The sequence below is a fragment of the Agelaius phoeniceus genome, chromosome Z (genome assembly GCF_051311805.1).
Source record: "Agelaius phoeniceus isolate bAgePho1 chromosome Z, bAgePho1.hap1, whole genome shotgun sequence".
In the NCBI taxonomy this organism is placed as follows: Eukaryota; Metazoa; Chordata; class Aves; order Passeriformes; family Icteridae; genus Agelaius; species Agelaius phoeniceus.
The window spans coordinates 76,751,169-76,769,982 of record NC_135303.1 but is presented as its reverse complement, the minus strand read 5'-3'; the positions used below and the strand labels follow the sequence as shown (position 1 = coordinate 76,769,982).

Genomic DNA, 18,814 nt, shown 5'->3' with positions numbered 1-18,814 from the left:
CCCTAAATTTATTTTGGAATTCCTGTACCCTTTTAAGTGTGTTCTTGACTACTGTATTTTTTGGTTTTGGAATTTATTAGCCTAAGGTACATGAAGAATACCTTGTCCCAAGTTGAATATTACAAACTTTGAATGCATTTCTTATCAGGCATAGATAAGTATGCTGTACATGACTGAAAATATTGTGCTTAGCACATGAAGTATTGCCAGAAATACAACTGGGACAAAGTACTGATCCAACCTGCACATAGTGCAATCCCAAAGAAGTGAAACTTCTTTGGCAATACTGCTGTCTCTAGACTTCTTTAAGAAAAAGACATTTTTAAAAGATTTTAAAATCCTTTCAAAACACTAAGATTGACAACGAAAAATTTCCCAACAATTCATCAGCATATAAATAATGTCTTCCCAAAGCCAGGAGAATGTCGTGCCTATCAGACCAGCCAAGCACTTGGCTTCTTTGTGATCATACTGCAAGTGCTGGTTTGCCATGAGCCAGCAATAAAACAGTAGAGACAACTCTCCAATCCCTACCTTTCACCAGTGAAAGAAAGGCTAACTTAGCCCAATAGAATTCACACATCAGATTCCAAAATATCCTTTTCAAAATGGTGAAATTGAAGTATCATGAAATAGAGCTGGCAAGTGCAGTCTAGATCTGATTGTTTCTGAAACGGCCAATTCTGACATCAAAAAAACAGTTTTTCAGAATCTTTCACTCCATCAATACCTACCCCACAGATCTCTTCCTATGTCAGAAATATGGCTTCATTTTAACAGGAAAAAAGCATAAGCTTTAATTACTTCCACTTGGACAACACATTATTCCCAAGTTAGAAGAATGCCTTAAGTAGCATCATAAAACCAGTTTCAGGTCTCAGTTGAGGTTTAAAGTATACTCCTAGTTTCCAATGTACACAGTAGAGCTGGGCATCATAAAAAGGTCTTAAAAGAAGGTATTTTAAGGGCTGTTTTGCTTTCTTGAAACTTAGCTTCGTCATGAATTTCACATGGTTTCCAATAAAGACAAAGACAGTAAAAAAGTAATGACACAAGTAAAGACACAGTAGTTCTTAAAAAGGTTGCCATAAGATTGACTACAATTTATCACTATGGTTCATTACTGAATGTCTGCATTTTTAAAGAATACCTGGAAAAATAATCAAAATGCAAACAATTCCTACAAGAAGCATATCAGCTGAATGACTTTGTTATTTTAGGCAGGATTTCTAAGCCCAGATAAGCAAGACTAAGAGAGATTGCCTTGGAGGACTTGACACTGACAACCTTCTATTACTTTCCATGCACAAGGCCAGCTTAGCCCAGGGAGCAGAGCCAGCCTGACAGGTTATGTTTCTTCAATTAGTAGAAAAATTGAACACAGTACACAGCACATAAAAGGATCATTTTTCTTGGACTGTGACTTACAAGAAAATGCATGGTTTAAGTAGTAAGTTCTGCTTGGCATTATTTTGTGAAGTACATGACTTCTTAAGGTAATTACTGACACTGGAACTCAGTAAACAAGCTTGATGTTTTATTTAATATTTTCACATGAATGCCTGAATGTGCAGAAACTTTATGACAAATGCAGGAATCTGTCAGGGAAATTAACAGCCTGAGAACAGCTAGAGAACAGTTAAACACATTTGCTACAGTGGAGCATTAAATGGTGAGAAATTAAAGTAAATGACAGTAGAAAGAGATATTCCACAAGAAAGGGCATCTTGTGGTGCTTCAATAGACCTGTCAGAGGCTGATAAGGAAATCTTCCCAACGTAACTACAGAATTATGAAACGATCCCTTAGAGAAAAACAGAAGGCTCAGCAAAACATTATGCACACTCCCATGTCAAAGCAAATAAATACACCCAGCTGGATTAGCCAGCATGTCCTTTCCATCTTCAAGTTCCCTGGATTCTCCCAGTCTGACTCAAAGCTTCCACTGACATTTGTGTTACCCATTCCATGATCTGGAAGGGAATAAATGCCAGAGTGCTGAAGCTCAGCATGCCTGTGTTGAGTAAGCCAATGCTTGTGACACATGCTTGTCAGTGAAATATTTCTAGTATTTCAGTGCCATGGTTTAAAGTTCTAATTCTACACTTAAACACCACATTCTTTAAAGTCAATTTTCTCTGCATTCAACAATCAACTTGTTCTCCCAAGATTCACTCTTTCCTCATGTGCTGGACTTGCACTACTACAACTTACAAGATCAGTGGGAGCAGCAAGTTTTGAGGACTCCGAAATTAAGCCCTTTTGTCATTACTGCAAAGAAAAGTTGAAATAAAAACAAAAGCAGTTCATCTACTGAACAAAATCAAGAACTACTCAGAACCCCATGTTCCTAATTTCTCCACTTTTTTCCTTGTCTGACAGTAATTATACCCACACTTTAGTACAAAGCCACACATTTACACAGGAAAACGCTGCTAGAGTCTTTCCAATTCAGCGGTCTCCTCTGGAATATTTCATTGACAATTTTTTCAACAGGAGACCTAACATTTACTAGCAAGCATCTTGCACAATTCCATAACCATATCTGGGTGAAGGGTGGTTCCACTCAGCTCTGCTTTATGCAGCAGTAGACAGTGAGGAAGCTGCCAATGTAATGCAATGACATGTAATACACATGATTTGATACTGTGACCATGTTTTTGCAGACCTTCCACTTTTTTCCTTTTGCAGTCTATCACACACAATTAAATTTCCCTGCTTATCCTACTGACATAAACCCAATCCAACAGGTTCTAAGAAGAGATAGGTATTTACCTATTTCTAATCACCTTCCTAACCACCAGCCTTTGAAACAAAGACTGCTGATTGTGCAAGAAACAGGAGTATAAAGTAACTTTTCCTCAAGCTCAGCATCAACATGAAGTAGTTTTAATCAGCAGTAGAGTACTGCAAGGGTTGTCTTAAGTGCTAGATTGACCAGATTCTGAAGCTGGTTAAAAGCAGGATTTTATGGGGGTTTGTTTCTTTACTCTCTGGGAACTGAAGAAATTAACTGACGGTACATTCAGGCGTGCAGATATTCTGTAAATTTTATTTGAACAAAAGTATTACACACTGATGGAACAACCTAACAGAGCAATGGCTACCTAAACTAGCTATTTCACATCTGACAGCAGAAGTTTATATCAACAGCTACCAGGGAAATAAACTTGACTGTAAAATAACCAGTACTAAAAAATTTCATACTGTTACTGTTTTTTTCCTTTTAAAATAAGCAGCAATCTACACGTGAACTTCCAATTTATTTTTTTTTTTAGCAAAGGGGCAAGCAGTTACCAAATCCTGTTATTTATGCCACACAAAAACATGTACATTTTGAGCTTTCAATATTCCAAAGTCCAACAAAATTCCATGCTGCAATTTCCTCGTGCACATTGCAAAACTATTACAAAACAAGTTATCTTTCAATGGTTCTGATTTTATCATTCCATTTAACTTAATGCACAAAAGGAAAGTTTAACTTTCCATTACATTTCCAGGTAACCTCTTCCAATAAGGAAGAAAATAAAAATTGTGACTTTGTTTACTTCTCTTCATAATAATTCCATCTCAGGAAAAGACTAAAAGTGAAAATGGCAGCAAGAGGTACTCAAACCAACATTTCTAAAGACTAATAGTTTGCTCTCACATGCACTAGAACACTCCTATTCCATTTATTGTGTCTGCATAACTTACTCACAATACATTTTTGATTGACAGTAGTGTTATTTTTCATAAAGGGAATGAAGACAGAAAATTATAATCTCTATTAAATCAGGGATTTATGTGCTATTCCTTCTTAAAGGAACTACTTTGGGTAAGAAGTGCTTGACAAGTATGCAGGACACATCTTTCAGCAGATTCCTGTCATCTTCAAAGGGGAAAAGGAAAGGAAGCAGTGGGAGAACAGTTAAGGGGATACGTGTTCCTGCAGTACTATGTGCTTGATACAGTTATACACACCCCAAATTTTATCTTATAAGACTTTTTCCTCCTGTTACCTTAGATATAAGTTTTGCAAACCAGTGAAATTCTGTGAATGAGAAGATGCATCTACTTGCTTGGTTGGCCACAGCTAGCTTCCAAATAATTTTCACGATGCACTGAACACAAGTACATATTTTTATTTCAAATGACCTTAAGCAGGATAAGCTACTGAAACAGATTTCATCCCAGCTTAGTCTGAAAGCCATTAAAGGGGGAAGGGTTCTAGTTTCAGTCATGAAAATGAATGTTACCTATCACTATTCAAAAGGTCCAATTCACACTAAGGCAAAGGAGATGTAAGCTCAGAAACGAGATCCAGATTGCAGAACTGCATCTCATTTCATTAGAGCACGTTCACTTTCCAGATTCAATTCTCCCTACCACCAGTCAGTTTCTTTTGCAAAGGCAGCTCCTTTTGCTCCCAGATCAAGTACAGCCCCATTTCAACATGCACTACCAGCCTAGAAACTTCTAAGGGTTAAATATTTAAAGGCTTTTATTCATTACCATGGCTCATTTTTCCTTCCATGTAAAATTATGCATAGTTGCTCTAAGTTCCTTCTCAAACTTCTCAAGTATGATTAATAATTTCACTAGGTCTGCAAGTGTTCCCAAACCAACCACATTATATTTTGAATAGTAACAACATAAGGGTGAAAGAAGTGCTTAAGGAAAAAGCTGCACTATCTGAACAGTAGTACATGTGTGGACTTCTACTCCTTTCAAATCCCTTGGTATCCAAGCTGCTTCAGTTGTTTTCTGCAGGTTTTTTTTTGCATGTACATTTTCAGAAGTGAAAACTAGTAAATCAGCCTCTGATGAAAACTCCTATACATGGAAATTTCAGTAGTGTAGAGCATTTCACAGGTTGAAGCTCCATAAAAGAAATAAGCAGTCCTATATACAACATACCAGTATGCCCCTAGTAAACACATAGTAAGTGTCTGGCATGTCCAATTTCTGATTCATGACACTGATGGAAACTGCCAAATGAGAAGTAATCCATTTAGTTATGCTTGAATCATTAAGTGCACTTTGGTTTTCAACAGAGCCTCAAGAAGTTTCAAAACCGAATATTGGTACATTCTATAAAAGCCAAGTAATTTTAATGCAAAATAATACTTTACTATAGAAATACTCCCCTTACTGACAGGCAGGGAGACAGATAAGGAGAGGGACAGACAGGTCATTTAATAGAAATAGGTTAACTTAAAGTGAATGTTCAGACTCTTGACCTAAGTTTAAAAATTCCAGAGCAAACCAGTTGCTATCTAATGAAACAAGGGAAAACAAAAGCATTCATTTAAATAGAAGTAAATAATACATAAGCCTTGGAAGTTTTGCAAAGGTTTTTTGGACTCATAGTTGTTTTTTGTTTTAACACAGTTATAGTTTTGAAGGGATACACAGAACAGACAACACGAGAGTTTCACAAGTTTGGTTGAACTTCAAACAAAGTTATATGGGTCAGTCCCATACCAGCTGTCTGGCAGGGGCACCCTGCTTCTGGAACTGCTCAGTGATTTATCTGCACTCACAGCTCATGCAGGGCTACAACCAGAGCAGGAGATATGAACAAAGCTGACAAATTCCTGGTACATGATTGGTAAAGGGCACTACCTTGGCAATTGTGTTGAAATAAATTATCAATGTCAAAACAGTCAGCTCTAATTTCCTAAAAACTTTTTCTGAAGATTACATTTTGAATTTGCAATGGCAGACTACACACAGCTGGTTTTGAGCACAGTCAGCATAGGAGCAATACATCAACTGAAGCAGGGAACTATTTTTTCCTTTAGACATCTGAGTTGTAATATGAATCTGTACATTGGTAATACAATTATAATTATGAACCTTGACAGCTGCATTATCCGTTACCACAAACAGAAAACTGACAGACTGAAATTAGAGCGCTACAAATATCCCAAGTTAAGTTTAAGCTAAAAGGAAGTGTTTCACACACAAACACGTCCTTGCTAGCTGTGCAAGTGTGCTTTTGGGGGACAACAAAGCTCGGACTGCATAGGGTGTCTCTGAAGAAGCAGCCTTCTACAATATGGTGTAATATTTACCACTTCAGGTTCAAAGGTTTAATTTCTATGCATGTGCTTAGTGAGCTGACAAATAATCTAGGAAGGGCAGTTTCCGGGACAGATTCATGCTTTGTCATGAGGTTTTCAGTGTTGCTCCCAACCCAGAACTCTGAACTTTTAGGTCCCACTGCAACATCCATACTCAGCAAAAGAAGCGAAAAAAAGTAATATCTAACAAAAAGTAATGTCTAGAAGTTAGTTATTGCATTAATGTGACAAATGCACACTCCTCAGCTAAAATGTAGTACATACTGCTTTCAAGAAAAATTTGTAGTAAATTTGGAAAGCCTAAGCAGGTAGAGGACTGGAGGACAATTATATATAGGGGAAAAATATTACACTGTACAAGAATTTGTACTGAGGAGAATTAGTTTGACCATTGTTAAAGCAACAAGATACAACAAACTGTACTGCAAACTGCAACCAAACTTAACGTCCTTAGAAGAGAAGGCCACTATCAACCTGTGTGAATATGCTGGCATTCAGTTCACTTTCTGAATATTCATACCATGCTCTGTTCTTCCTTCATGTTCACCTGTTCCATGAAGGGAAAATGTGGATTTTTGAGAACAATAAATAATGATTTTGTTCTAGCTTCATTCTAAAGCTCTGAAATATTAAAGCATGTTCTCCGAATTGATTAACAACATGACTCAAACGTCAGCTACAAAAGGCCTTAACAACAAATTCCTTATAATACATACTAGAGAAGATAATGACAGCAACCACTTTAAGTGGTTGCCACTGTCAGTATTCATTTGCAGATCACCCACATGTGTTCAGGAACAGAGGTTAAGCAAAACAGAGTATGTGTGTACACAAACACTGCATGCACACACTCTTAAGTGCTCAGTTAGAAACTTGCCATCACACCTAGAACTATTAGCTTAAAGGGCTAGTCTTCCAAAGGACTTTAGACATATTTTCACATCCTTCAGTAGAAAAGATCTGGACTTCCCACCCCCAGCTTAACAGTGTTTTGACTAAGGAAGAATATGTTATGCTTACAGCCTCCCATCTGCTACTGTTCTGTGTCTAAGAGCAGGACACTCAAGCACTTTACACTCCTGGAATAAAAAGGCTGCTTGGTTTACATGATGAGTATAGAACCCTGGTAAGTAGGGGATCCACTTTCTCCATCTTAATGGGCATAGAATAACTGGGGGGGTGAGATGTTTGCTACATGCATCTTCTTGCCCTAATGAATCCTGCAAGGGCAAGTATTCCACTTGCCCTTGCAGTATTCATTACTCCACTTTCAGAAACAGAAACCTGAACTGCCTCCTTGTACAACACTGAAACTGCATTGTTATGGAAGTAGTATCAATATATCAGTTCCAAAATGTGAAATAAGTTTTGGAATTGCATTCCTGAAGACTAAGTTTTATCATATTTTTTAAAAACCCCAAAAACTGGACCTAGCAATTATCCAGGTTTGAAATTCAATCCAGATTTTTCAGCTGCAGTCTGAAAGGACAATGAAATTCCATCACAAGGGGACATCTGGCATTTATAAGATCCAGATCTTATATATGAATGTAACAGAAACCCCTCATTTATGCATCTCAAAAGAAGAACCAAAACAAGCCAGCAATACCTCAAGAGTAGATGTTTTAAGAGACAAGAAGGCCTCCAAATCTACACCTTAAATAAGAGCTCAATAAATAAACCTCAGAGTAGAAGTCAGTGAATTGAAGGTTTCAAGAAATTAAACCGTATGTTGACCATTCTCCTTTTAACTCACCATAAGGTACAGCTGGAGAGGTATAAAAACAAAATGCAAATTCATTAAAGAAGGTCAGCAATTAGAAAGATCTTTTGCAGCCTCCAGGTCCTCATGCTTAGTAGCAAAGTTCAGCGAGGAGAGGTAGTATCCAGCCACAGAGGATCTTACCAGGATTAGTAAAAATCCAGACAAGCCCATGAATCCATGAGACACACATCCAGTGGTGCTGAGGAAGGCAGATGATGCCATGATGAGGCTGTTGAGATACCTCTAAAAAGCCATGTGAAGGAGCCAGCATGTCCTCCCCATGGTTAAAAAAATGGATGAGTACTCACGGGGCTTTGTCAAAATTCCACATTAATGAAACATTTAACCCATTCTTGCCAATCACTGTAACAACATCTCCCCAGTCTTCAAGATTATGTGGACATTATAATAATGGGGAGAAGGTAACTCAAAAGATATACTCAAAAGGCTAGAAAATGATCTTTTAGGAGAAATGAGAGAAGCCAGCATATTTATTTTCTGGAATAACTTAAGCCTCTTTATGATGATATTTTATAAAGTTTATTAAAAATAGCTTTCACCATCATTGGTATAAAAATACTTATCTCACATTAATCCAAAACTATGAAGAATACCTTTATAACCCAATAACCAGATATCTGAATTGATTCTTAAACTTGTATCCACTAAGTGGATTTGTCTCAGTTAGTCTGTTTCAGAGACTTACATACCCACTATGGCACAACAGAAAAACAGGAAGAGAAGGAAGAAGAGGAATGCATAAAATAAAAGCATTTTGCTTTCAAGGGTTAATGTTGTTAATTCGACACAACATTAGTAAATTTGTGTTTCTCATTCCTTACTGAATAAAGACATTGTAAACTTGTTTTTTCCCTACATTATTACTGCAGGAAATTATTTTAAAATGAGAAAATTAAAAGAAGTACACTCTAAAGCTGTGAAGTTCTAGGGAGGCATCATTTGCATGAGCACTAACTAGTACATTATTACACCCTAGTATATAATCATCCCTGTGAAATTATTCAGCAGACACTGAGTAAGAGTACAGCATACTTCATGGCACAATACTTATTTTTTTAACATTTTGTGGATAAAATGTAAATTTAAATTGTATCAGACTCGATGCACCTGACCTTTACACAAGGCTTTAAAATGCAGATTGTACTGCCAAGTTTATAAAATTATATATATATACACACTCACCAACGTGACAGCACAATCCTAAATTAAATTCTAAAAATAATGTAAGCTCTATACAGTACCTTCTACATTGTTTGAAAATTAAATAAGACTAATTCAAATATTCTTTGAATCATACACAACTTGTCAATACCAGAAGCTTGGTTTGGGGGTTCCTTCATAGATTTTGTAGAGTTTTTGTTCAGTTTTGATTCTTTCTTTGCTGGGAAGGCTTAGGGAGCTTTGTTTGATTTTGTTTTAGTTCTTATTTCTTCTAGAAAGAACTTAATAAAACTGGAGAGAAACACCTATCATCATTACTCAGTTCTCAATCGCTTCCAAAAAAATCAACAGAACCTTTATTTAAATTTTTAGGTGTAATTTTTTTGAGATTAAATTTTACAACCAAGAGGAAATACTCATTCTTTGCTTAAGATGACAACTAACACTGACCTTTACCAGGTTCAGGTCCATCTAGTCAAGTGTTTCCTGGATTCCAGATCTTGCTCTCTGGAGATTACAAATGCTTATCTATGCAAAGGCAACCAATGTTGAATTAGCAATTCCTGACTGCCAAAATGAGTTGGGAGCCACCACTTAATATTGCCACACCATGGTTCAGTACATCCCAATGACAGAGTCAGAAGGCACACTATCACCGTCTTGAAATCTTGAAGCACGATACATTTCAGCTTAACTGAACAAGTACCTAATAAAGTTGGCTCTTTTCCCCCTCTGCCAGATACTAAAAAATAAGTATATTCCACACTAATCAAGTGTTTGCATAGTAGAGGAAAAGAGCAGCTCTTGATGCTCTCCTTTGTTACTCTACTAGACTCTCAAGCCTCACTGTTCACACACTCATTTCAGACAACCAGCTACTACAGCAAAGTATACTCACCAGAGGAACACTGAAATACTAATTCAGAGCTGCTGCAGAACACCTGTGGTTTCTGCTCAGTCTTTCGGATGCGGGAAAGCTAACAAACAGGACATGTGGCATGGACTGGTTAGAGCAGACAGGTTTGGGAAATACGCCTTAGCTAACAATAACCAAGGGAGAAACCATCATGTGTCCTAGCTACCTACTGCTCCTTGAGAAATTTGGGTATTTTGCCAATCCACTCAAGGCCAGGCCAAGGTATGCAGTGGAAAGCCAGAAGAAAAGGAAGAGGAGCAAAAAATGAAAGCTGCAAAAGCCAAAGAGATTAGATATTAGTAAACGCTGTTCACTCACACCACCACTTTATCACCGTTATAGTCTGGCACACCTACCTATTTTACTGAGGCCTGCTTTGCCTATTTGGAAGGGGAAACAGCCAACTGACTAGTCATTATCTTTACAGGTGCTAAGGAAAGTACCCTAAAGGCAATTCAGCAGCAGTAAATATACCAGTACAATAAAAGTGACATGCTAATTGCAAGCACCAGTGACAACAGAAGACCACGACTTTGATCTCCCTTCATTTGTAGACACTAAAACTTGTGCTTCTATATCTAATTTAATTTTCTGTAACTAAAACAAGCCAGGTCAGGCATCTTTATTGAGTTACTGCTATTAATTTTTATTTAGAAGGAAAACTACATGGCTCTACACAAAACCAGCTGACAGCAAACCTAGCAACATCTCCATAAAAGCTTGAGATGGCACTTCAGTACAAGTCATTCACCTCAGGAAAGTGCCATTCAGTAGCATATTGCAAGCTTCTGTGACTAGCTTAAATTAAATGACCAACACTGCCTGAGGAATGGATTGCCTTACAAAGAGGCACAGAAAAAAAGGGCATGTTAATATTTAACTAGAATTTTTTTACATAACCAGTGATTGTCATGCATACTTTAGAGATCTTTAAGTGCTACAAACTTGGATGTATATGTACCCACTCTTACATGCATCTTTCAACAAATTTGAATCAGATTTACTAAGCACACCACTGTGTTTTTGAACCTCTGATTACTGCTCCTGGCTCAGCAAAGCAAAGTGCATACATACTACAAAAGTTGTCAAGGAGAGCCTAAGGTATTTAAACCTGAAAAGGACTGGATTGCCTTCAGCAGGATATACAGCAAACAAGATGCTTCAGTCTACAAAAATTGTTTTATTAACCTCAGGTTAGAAAAGTGAAACTGTTATAAATAACTAAGTAGTTGTTAGCTTTTGCTATTATGTATTGACTTTTGCAAATTATTATTAACGATTTTGATATAGTACGGTTTGTAATCACATTTAACTGCTTTTGATATAGTATAATTTGTCAGCTTTTTGTGGCCAATGCTCTGGCCCCTATGTAGCTTGTATTCTCAGAGCACCATTTATAGATGATATTTTAGTTTGTGAATAGTATGATAAACATATATTATAGTTTCAGCTTTCACAAAATTTAACTTTTACAGAAGTAGCTGCAGAAGTTCACTACAGAAGTAGCGAAAAATAACTAAGGCTTCTGCTTTTGTAACTAAGTGACAATAATAAGAATAATTTATAAAATAGCTCATGTTGATTGAAAGTACTTGTGGAAATAACAAACTGTCTGCATAGTCAGGTAATATTCAAGGAATGGATGTGATAAGGACTCCTGCCCCTGACCCTTTGACTATCGATAATGGTCGCCTGCTGAAAACATGAAATGGGGGCCATGGTGAGGGAGTAACACATGCCTCTCCAAAAGACAATACACATTACTGCATGTACTCTTAAAAGCAAGCCAAGGATTGAACCAAGCTAAACAATTCCCAGAACACGTAAATGAGTTCAAAGAAATGTTTGAATATGTATAATTTTTATGAATATGTATTTGACCAATGCAATGGGAAAGGTATATAAGAAGAGTTGTTACAATTAACTGGTGTGCCTCTAGCTATGGTTATGCACCCAGCACTGTTTACTGTTCCTTTTATCCTTTATTAAACCTTTAAAAAAAACTTTTAAAGAGTGAGGCTCGTTTCTCACAGAAACCTTTCTGAAACTAACTGTAACTCATGGGCAATTTACTCCTTTAGACAATCAATCCTAAATCCATTGATTTATATTCCTGATAAGGCAAACATGTAATGTAATACTATTGTTGTGACTTAAAAAACTAATTACTGTTTTTCTCTCATCCCCCCATGTTATAACACAGGCAAACACATGCAGTAAACATATGAAAAGATTTGGAAACATCAGATTTACACAAAACAGTACTGGAGGAACACAATATGCAATTATGTTTGCCTAAAACATTCTCAGCCTCCAACCATAAAACTTATGGGCTTCCAGAAACAGAGGCTGTTTTCTTGAGGTTCATCTTCTAGAAGTTCCTGCAAGTGGTGTTTTGAACCCATGCTGAACGAAACATACACATCCCAGTACTATAAAGAACTTATATTGTTTATTCCTTAATCTTCATATGGGAAAAAATAAACTACTTCAAATGTGTCTTCTTCCAGTTTTACTGTTAAGGAGGAAATGAAAGCACTGATTGATTATCTAAGTTCTGTACCATTTTCAAAGTATACTTTACAAATTTCCATCTTACACCTATCTCTTTAACACACACACACACACACACACACACACACACACACTTATTCTATTTCAGAACAAGTCTAATCTACCCAGGGATGCTCCATACTGAAACTATTTTATACTTTTGATTAGTAAAAAATTTTAAGAAAAAATGAGAAGGGAAAAGATAACCAATCACAATATACAATATGAACAATGGAAGCACACAAGGAATTTTTACACTGTTCTCATTGTTTTCAATGAAATAAAAATTAGATTTGTCTTTTTGACTGTACAATCAAGCATGAAACTTTAAAAACATTCAAATGTAATCTCAAGTTTTACTACTATAGAGGAATAATAGGTCCAATTTAGAACGTATGATTTTACATGCAACTCTACCACTGTCCTGTTTTCATTCTTCCTTTACATTTCTACCTGCCTATTTAACTGATGCAAATGAAAGTAGATGGTACTAGGTGTGCCACTAAAAATTTTGTCAACTGATATAGAAATTAATCTCTGGGCTATAGCTTGAGAGACTACTGACCTCTTCCAGCTTCCTGTAAAAAACTCCCTGCAATCCACCTCTCTCCTCTTAGTGGGCTATTAACTGAAAGGTTAATGCCCTTGGGCACTTGGCCTCTGTGTGGGCACAGGGCCCAAGACCATCAGAAACCCTGGAAGATTTACTGGATCACTGCATCCAGGTCATACACCTCTACAGCACAATATCCCACTTTAAGCTATCCTACCCTTCTTTAACCACTTGCTACCTTCTTGCTTACAGCTTCCTGTGCATGCAAAAGCCTCACCGGACAGCAGAAGCCCCACAAGCAAGTACACACTCAAGTGAGCACTTTGGCAAGCTCTGACCAAACAGGAGAGCCCTCTCACATCACTCTACAGGGAAACAGCAGCAACAGAAAAGGAAAACATGACAGTAGCTGGAAATACGAACCTAATAGCTGATCAGTTAAGAAATGACAAAAAGAAATCTCGCTTCCAATATAGAAGTTGAAGACTTCCAATATAGAAGTTTGAGATGTCAAAACACAGGGAAGAATACAAGGTAAGCAATCACTATGCCATTGCTCCCCCATTCTATTCTCATACACAAAAAAACTATTTTTTTGTTTAAGCATAAGCTTAGTCTTGTTTTTCCAGCATCCCTAAAACCCGGGAAGACTATTTCAGGACTATTTCAGTCATCACAAGCAATTCAAATTTTCTCCACCCTCCTCTTTACATTTAAGAAGCACTTTTAAACTCCTGAAGAAGTTAAACTAAATACTTGGAGCTGGCTGGCTGGCTCTCTGGGACATAGCAGCTTCTCTAAGAAGCCATCCCTGTATCCCCTGCCACACGTACCCAGTGTACTGTTCTACTGCCTATCCATGCACTTGCTCCTCTACCACCAACAGCCATTCACATTTCATCAGTGTTCTCCTGCAGCTACTGAAAAATACCATGCATGCTACTGGAGAATTATAGGGAATACCTGCCAGAAGAGCAAAGGAGCACACAGGACAGTGAGCACAACTACACACATCTACTTAAAAACCACACAAAGAGAGATGTTCTAACTAATATGGTATATAGAACTTCTGGTAAAGGAAGTCTCTGTAAAGGTAAGGTCATTCAAGCCATTCAAGACTCTGAACATGCTTCTTACATTTCCATCAGCACTCAAACACTGAGTTTATAGCACGATGACTAAAGTTTGAAGTGAATAAAGAAGCTTTATTCTTGTTCCCAGTATCTTGCTGCAATTGAATTGGCAGATAAGTATTTAAGATTAAAAAATTCTTAATAATGAGAAAAATTTATAGAGTGATTCTAGTAGTCCTGCATATATTTAAATGGACATGCAGTTTTTATTTGCTTTCATGCCACAACCAAAACATTTCCTTTGCTATTCTACATCCAATTTCTAAGGTAGATCTCAAATTCTTCTCTTCATTGGGATGCAAACATTTTAGAAACACAAATAAAAGCTAATTGAAACTGAAAAAAAGGACAATCACCCATAATGCAATTAGGCATTTATCTATACATTAATATAACAAGCTTTCACAAATTGGAAAAAACCCCAAAACCACGGTTTAGACAGGGTTTAATGTTTAAAATTCATTAAGAAGAAACTTATCCTAGGAGAAGCACAAAAACTGCAGCAGCATTACCAAACTCATTTCCCCAGGTTAACAAAATATGTTATACAGCCAAGTGCACAAGGTCAGTCAGACTCACCTTCCCTCATTGATTTTTGCTTTGTCCCCATGGCAAGTGAAGTTCTCGATGTAGCCCAGGCTGCAGTTTATCCGCGCCCAGTCAGGCTGGCACACAGCAATGAAGTGAGGGCGCAGCCTACCTATGGAGTACTTGGCAATGTCTGTCAGCGACTGGCTGGCAGCTGCCCCAAAAATGAAGGTCCCAATGCCTTTGTAAATAGTGGCTATGTAGTTATTTCTGACAAACGAATTTGAGTGCAAATTATTATAAAAGACCGAGAGAGCCTCTCCTACGATTATCTGAAAAAGAAATAAGGAGAACAAGTTAATAATAAGAACATTAAAAGAAAAGTATGATGCTATTTTTGTTAATACTCACACATACAGTTTCAGAAACTATTTTTTTTACAAACATTAAGCTGCAAATTTAAGTTTTCCAAGAGTCAGCAGTAACTATGTCCAAACATTATAAACACTTTCACACAGAAGAGAAACACCTTTTCACTTTACCCTACCTCATGTTGAACTTAATAATATTATTTTCAGATTACTTATTAAAACAAAGCTTTCTCAGAATAACATTTAACCATTTTATTTGGTATGGCCCTAATTAGAAACATTTTCTCTTGCATAACTTCATTGAGTCTTCTTCAACTAACTTCTACTGAGTAAAATCTTTCAAAGATTGTTAGGTTTTTCATGAAACCAGAAACTGTTCTGAAGGGTTGAGACTTTTTATCCAGATCTGAAAGGCCAGATGTTTCAACCAAGAAATTTCCTATTCCTCATGGAAATTAAATCCTTTGGAGAGAAAAGAAAACTAATGAGGGTAAGGCAAAAAAGACAGGTCTTACTGAGGTAAGATTTTTCATCCTACATGTCCAAGATACATGTATCAAGTGCTGTCAAGAAATCAGACCTAATTTTGTTTTCTTGAAGCTTCCATCTTTTGCAGAAAGTAAGTTTTTTCTTATGCCAGATACAGAACTTCACTCCAGATAATTTGGATATTGAACCAGTTGGTCCCATTCTGTACAGAAATAATCAATTAATACAGATTATCAGGTATGTGGAGGACTGGATGTATATATCTAAAGTTACCTTGAAAAATCATGTAAAAATTAAAATTATGGCTCTGTCTGAGATGCTGGGTCCTGGATCCCAGCAAAGCAGAGCTGTGGTGAATGAAGCCATTACTTAGACTTTGCCCCCAGGCACATGGGGTGACAGCTTGCCAGAGGCTCTGCACATGAAGGCAAACAGACAATACTGCCAGATGGGTGACAATGAAGCTTTACACCACACCCAAACATGGGCTGAAGCAGAGAAGTACCAAAACATGGACTAAAGCTGAGAAAGTTTTCAGTAAAATACATAGACACCTAATCCAGAAAGTAACCTCTTAAGTAAGATGACTGAGCACAGACAGCCATGACAGATCAACAATGAATCCCCTTCAAACAACACTGCTGCAAAACCTGCAAGAAGGTCACTTATCTCAGGTACCAAAAAATTAGTTGATGTCAGTGCAATCACTATACTAGACAGACATCAAAGAATATTCATCTTCAATAATCTGACTAAGCATTGAGTAAAGGACACCAATATTTGCTTTTACCGTGAAGCAATCTTGACAGAAAAGCCTAAATTCACAACTTAAAGGTATCCCCTGATGTTACAAAAGAAACTTAGTCAGCTAAATATTCATACGGGCTCAAATGGAGATTGGATTAATCCAAAGGGAATACATCCATTTAAAAACTATATGTAGTGGAGCCTTTTCTGACTCAGGAAGTCCCTGAGCTGCAAATGGCTGGTAGCCAAATACTGAGGGCAATACATCAATCTTCCCATGCGCTATTCTGTTCTTCCTCACTCAGCTGTTTTGGCTGCTCTAGAAATGAAATAAGCTATATGGGCTTCAGTTGTGACCAAGCTCTGATGTTCTCAGGTAATATTGACTACCCAAAGGTAGTAACAGGGTGGAAAAAAACAAGTCTTATCTTAAAGGGAGGATCTTTAGCATAAGCCACTTGCCAGTTAACAAAACACACAAACCCTCCCTCCACCCAAAATTTCATCTGCTTCAGAAGCATTTCTGTAAGTCTTTGAAGCAGCTTTTCCAAGAAGAGGGGAAACCAGGCAAGTCACAGCTTCAATTCTCAGAACATACTTCTACACTTGCAAAAAAAAATTTCACCCAAAAGCAAATATGAGCTGAAAGTTGACCTTTATGCTGGAACCTTGATAAAAATCCATGCAGTCCCTATGCAAGGCAGAGTTAGATTATCATAATATCCCTCCTGACTGAAACCCATTAGCCCAGAGAAACAGCTGGTCAATACTGAGGATTACCTTTAGCTGTGCCTTTTCATTTTTGGCTCCTAAATATACTTGAATAAATATTTATACGCCTAAAAATCTTATTTGGCATAAGGAAGTTTTAACTCTGTACAAAGTGTGGCTCTGATGAGTTTGGATGCCACCCAACAGAACCATCAGTGGAGACTGAATCTTTTTAGCACATCTGGACAGGGATCTTGAGGCCCCTGTGGAAGGGCCATTGCAGGAACTGCAGTGCAGCCCCATCAGACCCAGGACATGAAATGAAGAGGCCCAACTGCCCCCTCTGCTCACGAGGACACGTCCCAGCTATTTTTTGCCCCAGCACTGGTATTCTTCCAAGAGCCATTTGCACTCCATGTAGTCAAGGAAAGCTGCTGTGTCCTGCCAGGCTAAGGAATTTCACCAGCTGACCCTGGCTCAGACAAGCCACAAGAGGTGGCAACAGACAGGGTAGTAGGCAGGACCTCAACTTTTGTCCATACATAGTAAGGTATTAGGTTAGCTCAGCTGACAGCATATAATTAAATATTAGGGATAGAGAGTCCCTATATGCTTGAGACAGTTCAGCTGACCTAGGAGCTGTGGTCAGAGAGAGATCCCAAATTGGTAAGTCACAGTCAATCTGTCCAGCTCACTGATCTGGTGTGAAGGGGAGGAAAGAAGAAAAGTACCCTGTTTTCAGCCAGGTTAGGTGCAGTATGAAAGTAATTATGCAAATGGGCCCATAGTTTTATCCTGATCTTCAGGGAAACATCCAGGGGAAAACTCCACACCTACTTATTCTTTTTATTCTATTTATGCTTTTGATAACATCTGACTAGAAGCCATAATCTTTCTTTTAAATAGGCTAGTATCTGTTATTACAGTTCCACACACAGAAGTATTCCAAAACATTTTGTGGCAGATAAAAAATACTGACTTAATAGGTCATGCACAATGATATTCTGAAACTAGCAGGTCCTGAAATAAAAAGAATTGTGACAGTCACAACACATTAGTGTTATTTTCAACAAATATGGTAAGAAGTTTTTATCTCTCAGATTATAGAATGAAGCCACCATAGTTCTAAGGTATTATTTTTCTGTTCTATAATTCTATCCGTTTGACTTCAGTTAAAGAAAACCTTTTAATTAACCTTTTAGTTAATGTTGCAGTGTGAAGCACCATCCCATACCTGGTCTCCTTCTTCCCAAGATCCCCTTAAGCATCCCAAAATTCCTTCCCCATCCCCTGACTCTTGTGCTATCTCCCCTCCCCACCCCTTACCTGTTGTACCCTCAAGTCAATCTTGCCAGACCACCACTTCTACTGCTTTAGCACCTGGCCTAAGGACATTATTTTAGGGTTGAGAAATCTTACAGATTAGTTTTGTAAACCTGTATTAACAGATCACCCCTCCTCCCTCTTCCCCACCCCCACTGAAATAAAAAGCAAGGAAGAAAAGTTTAACTTACAACAATTACACTGAAAGGAATAATTATTCCTGCTAACAATTTATAAGAAATGGTGTCCTCTTTGTATGGATACCGGATGGATTCATCACTACAGAAAACGCCTCTCTGGAAGGGGGTACGTCGTGAACTGAGAATTGCAAAAGGCAAGCCAGCTGGCAAAAAGGAATACAAAATACATTACAAAACCAAAACAAACTGGCAATGATCATACCCCCACATTTCCAAAGAGAAGTGCATAAAGAGGAATGGGCATGCAGGAAGTTAGAAGGTTATGCACTTCCCTT

At 37.6% G+C, this 18,814-nt stretch overlaps 1 protein-coding gene across 2 annotated transcripts in view; it reads right to left on the bottom strand.

The window, feature by feature from the left end:
• Positions 1 to 18,814, bottom strand: part of PLPP1 (phospholipid phosphatase 1) — a 63,017-nt gene that overhangs the window by 15,898 nt on the left and 28,305 nt on the right. The window contains exons 2-3 of one of the 2 annotated variants that reach the window (XM_054652617.2): positions 18,531 to 18,682; positions 14,750 to 15,030 (exon numbers count right to left, since the gene is read on the bottom strand). In XM_054652617.2, coding sequence (XP_054508592.1) covers positions 14,750 to 15,030; positions 18,531 to 18,682 — 433 coding nt within the window. The remainder of the gene's footprint in view (positions 1 to 14,749; positions 15,031 to 18,530; positions 18,683 to 18,814) is intronic. The other variant, XM_054652616.2, reaches the window with a different exon arrangement.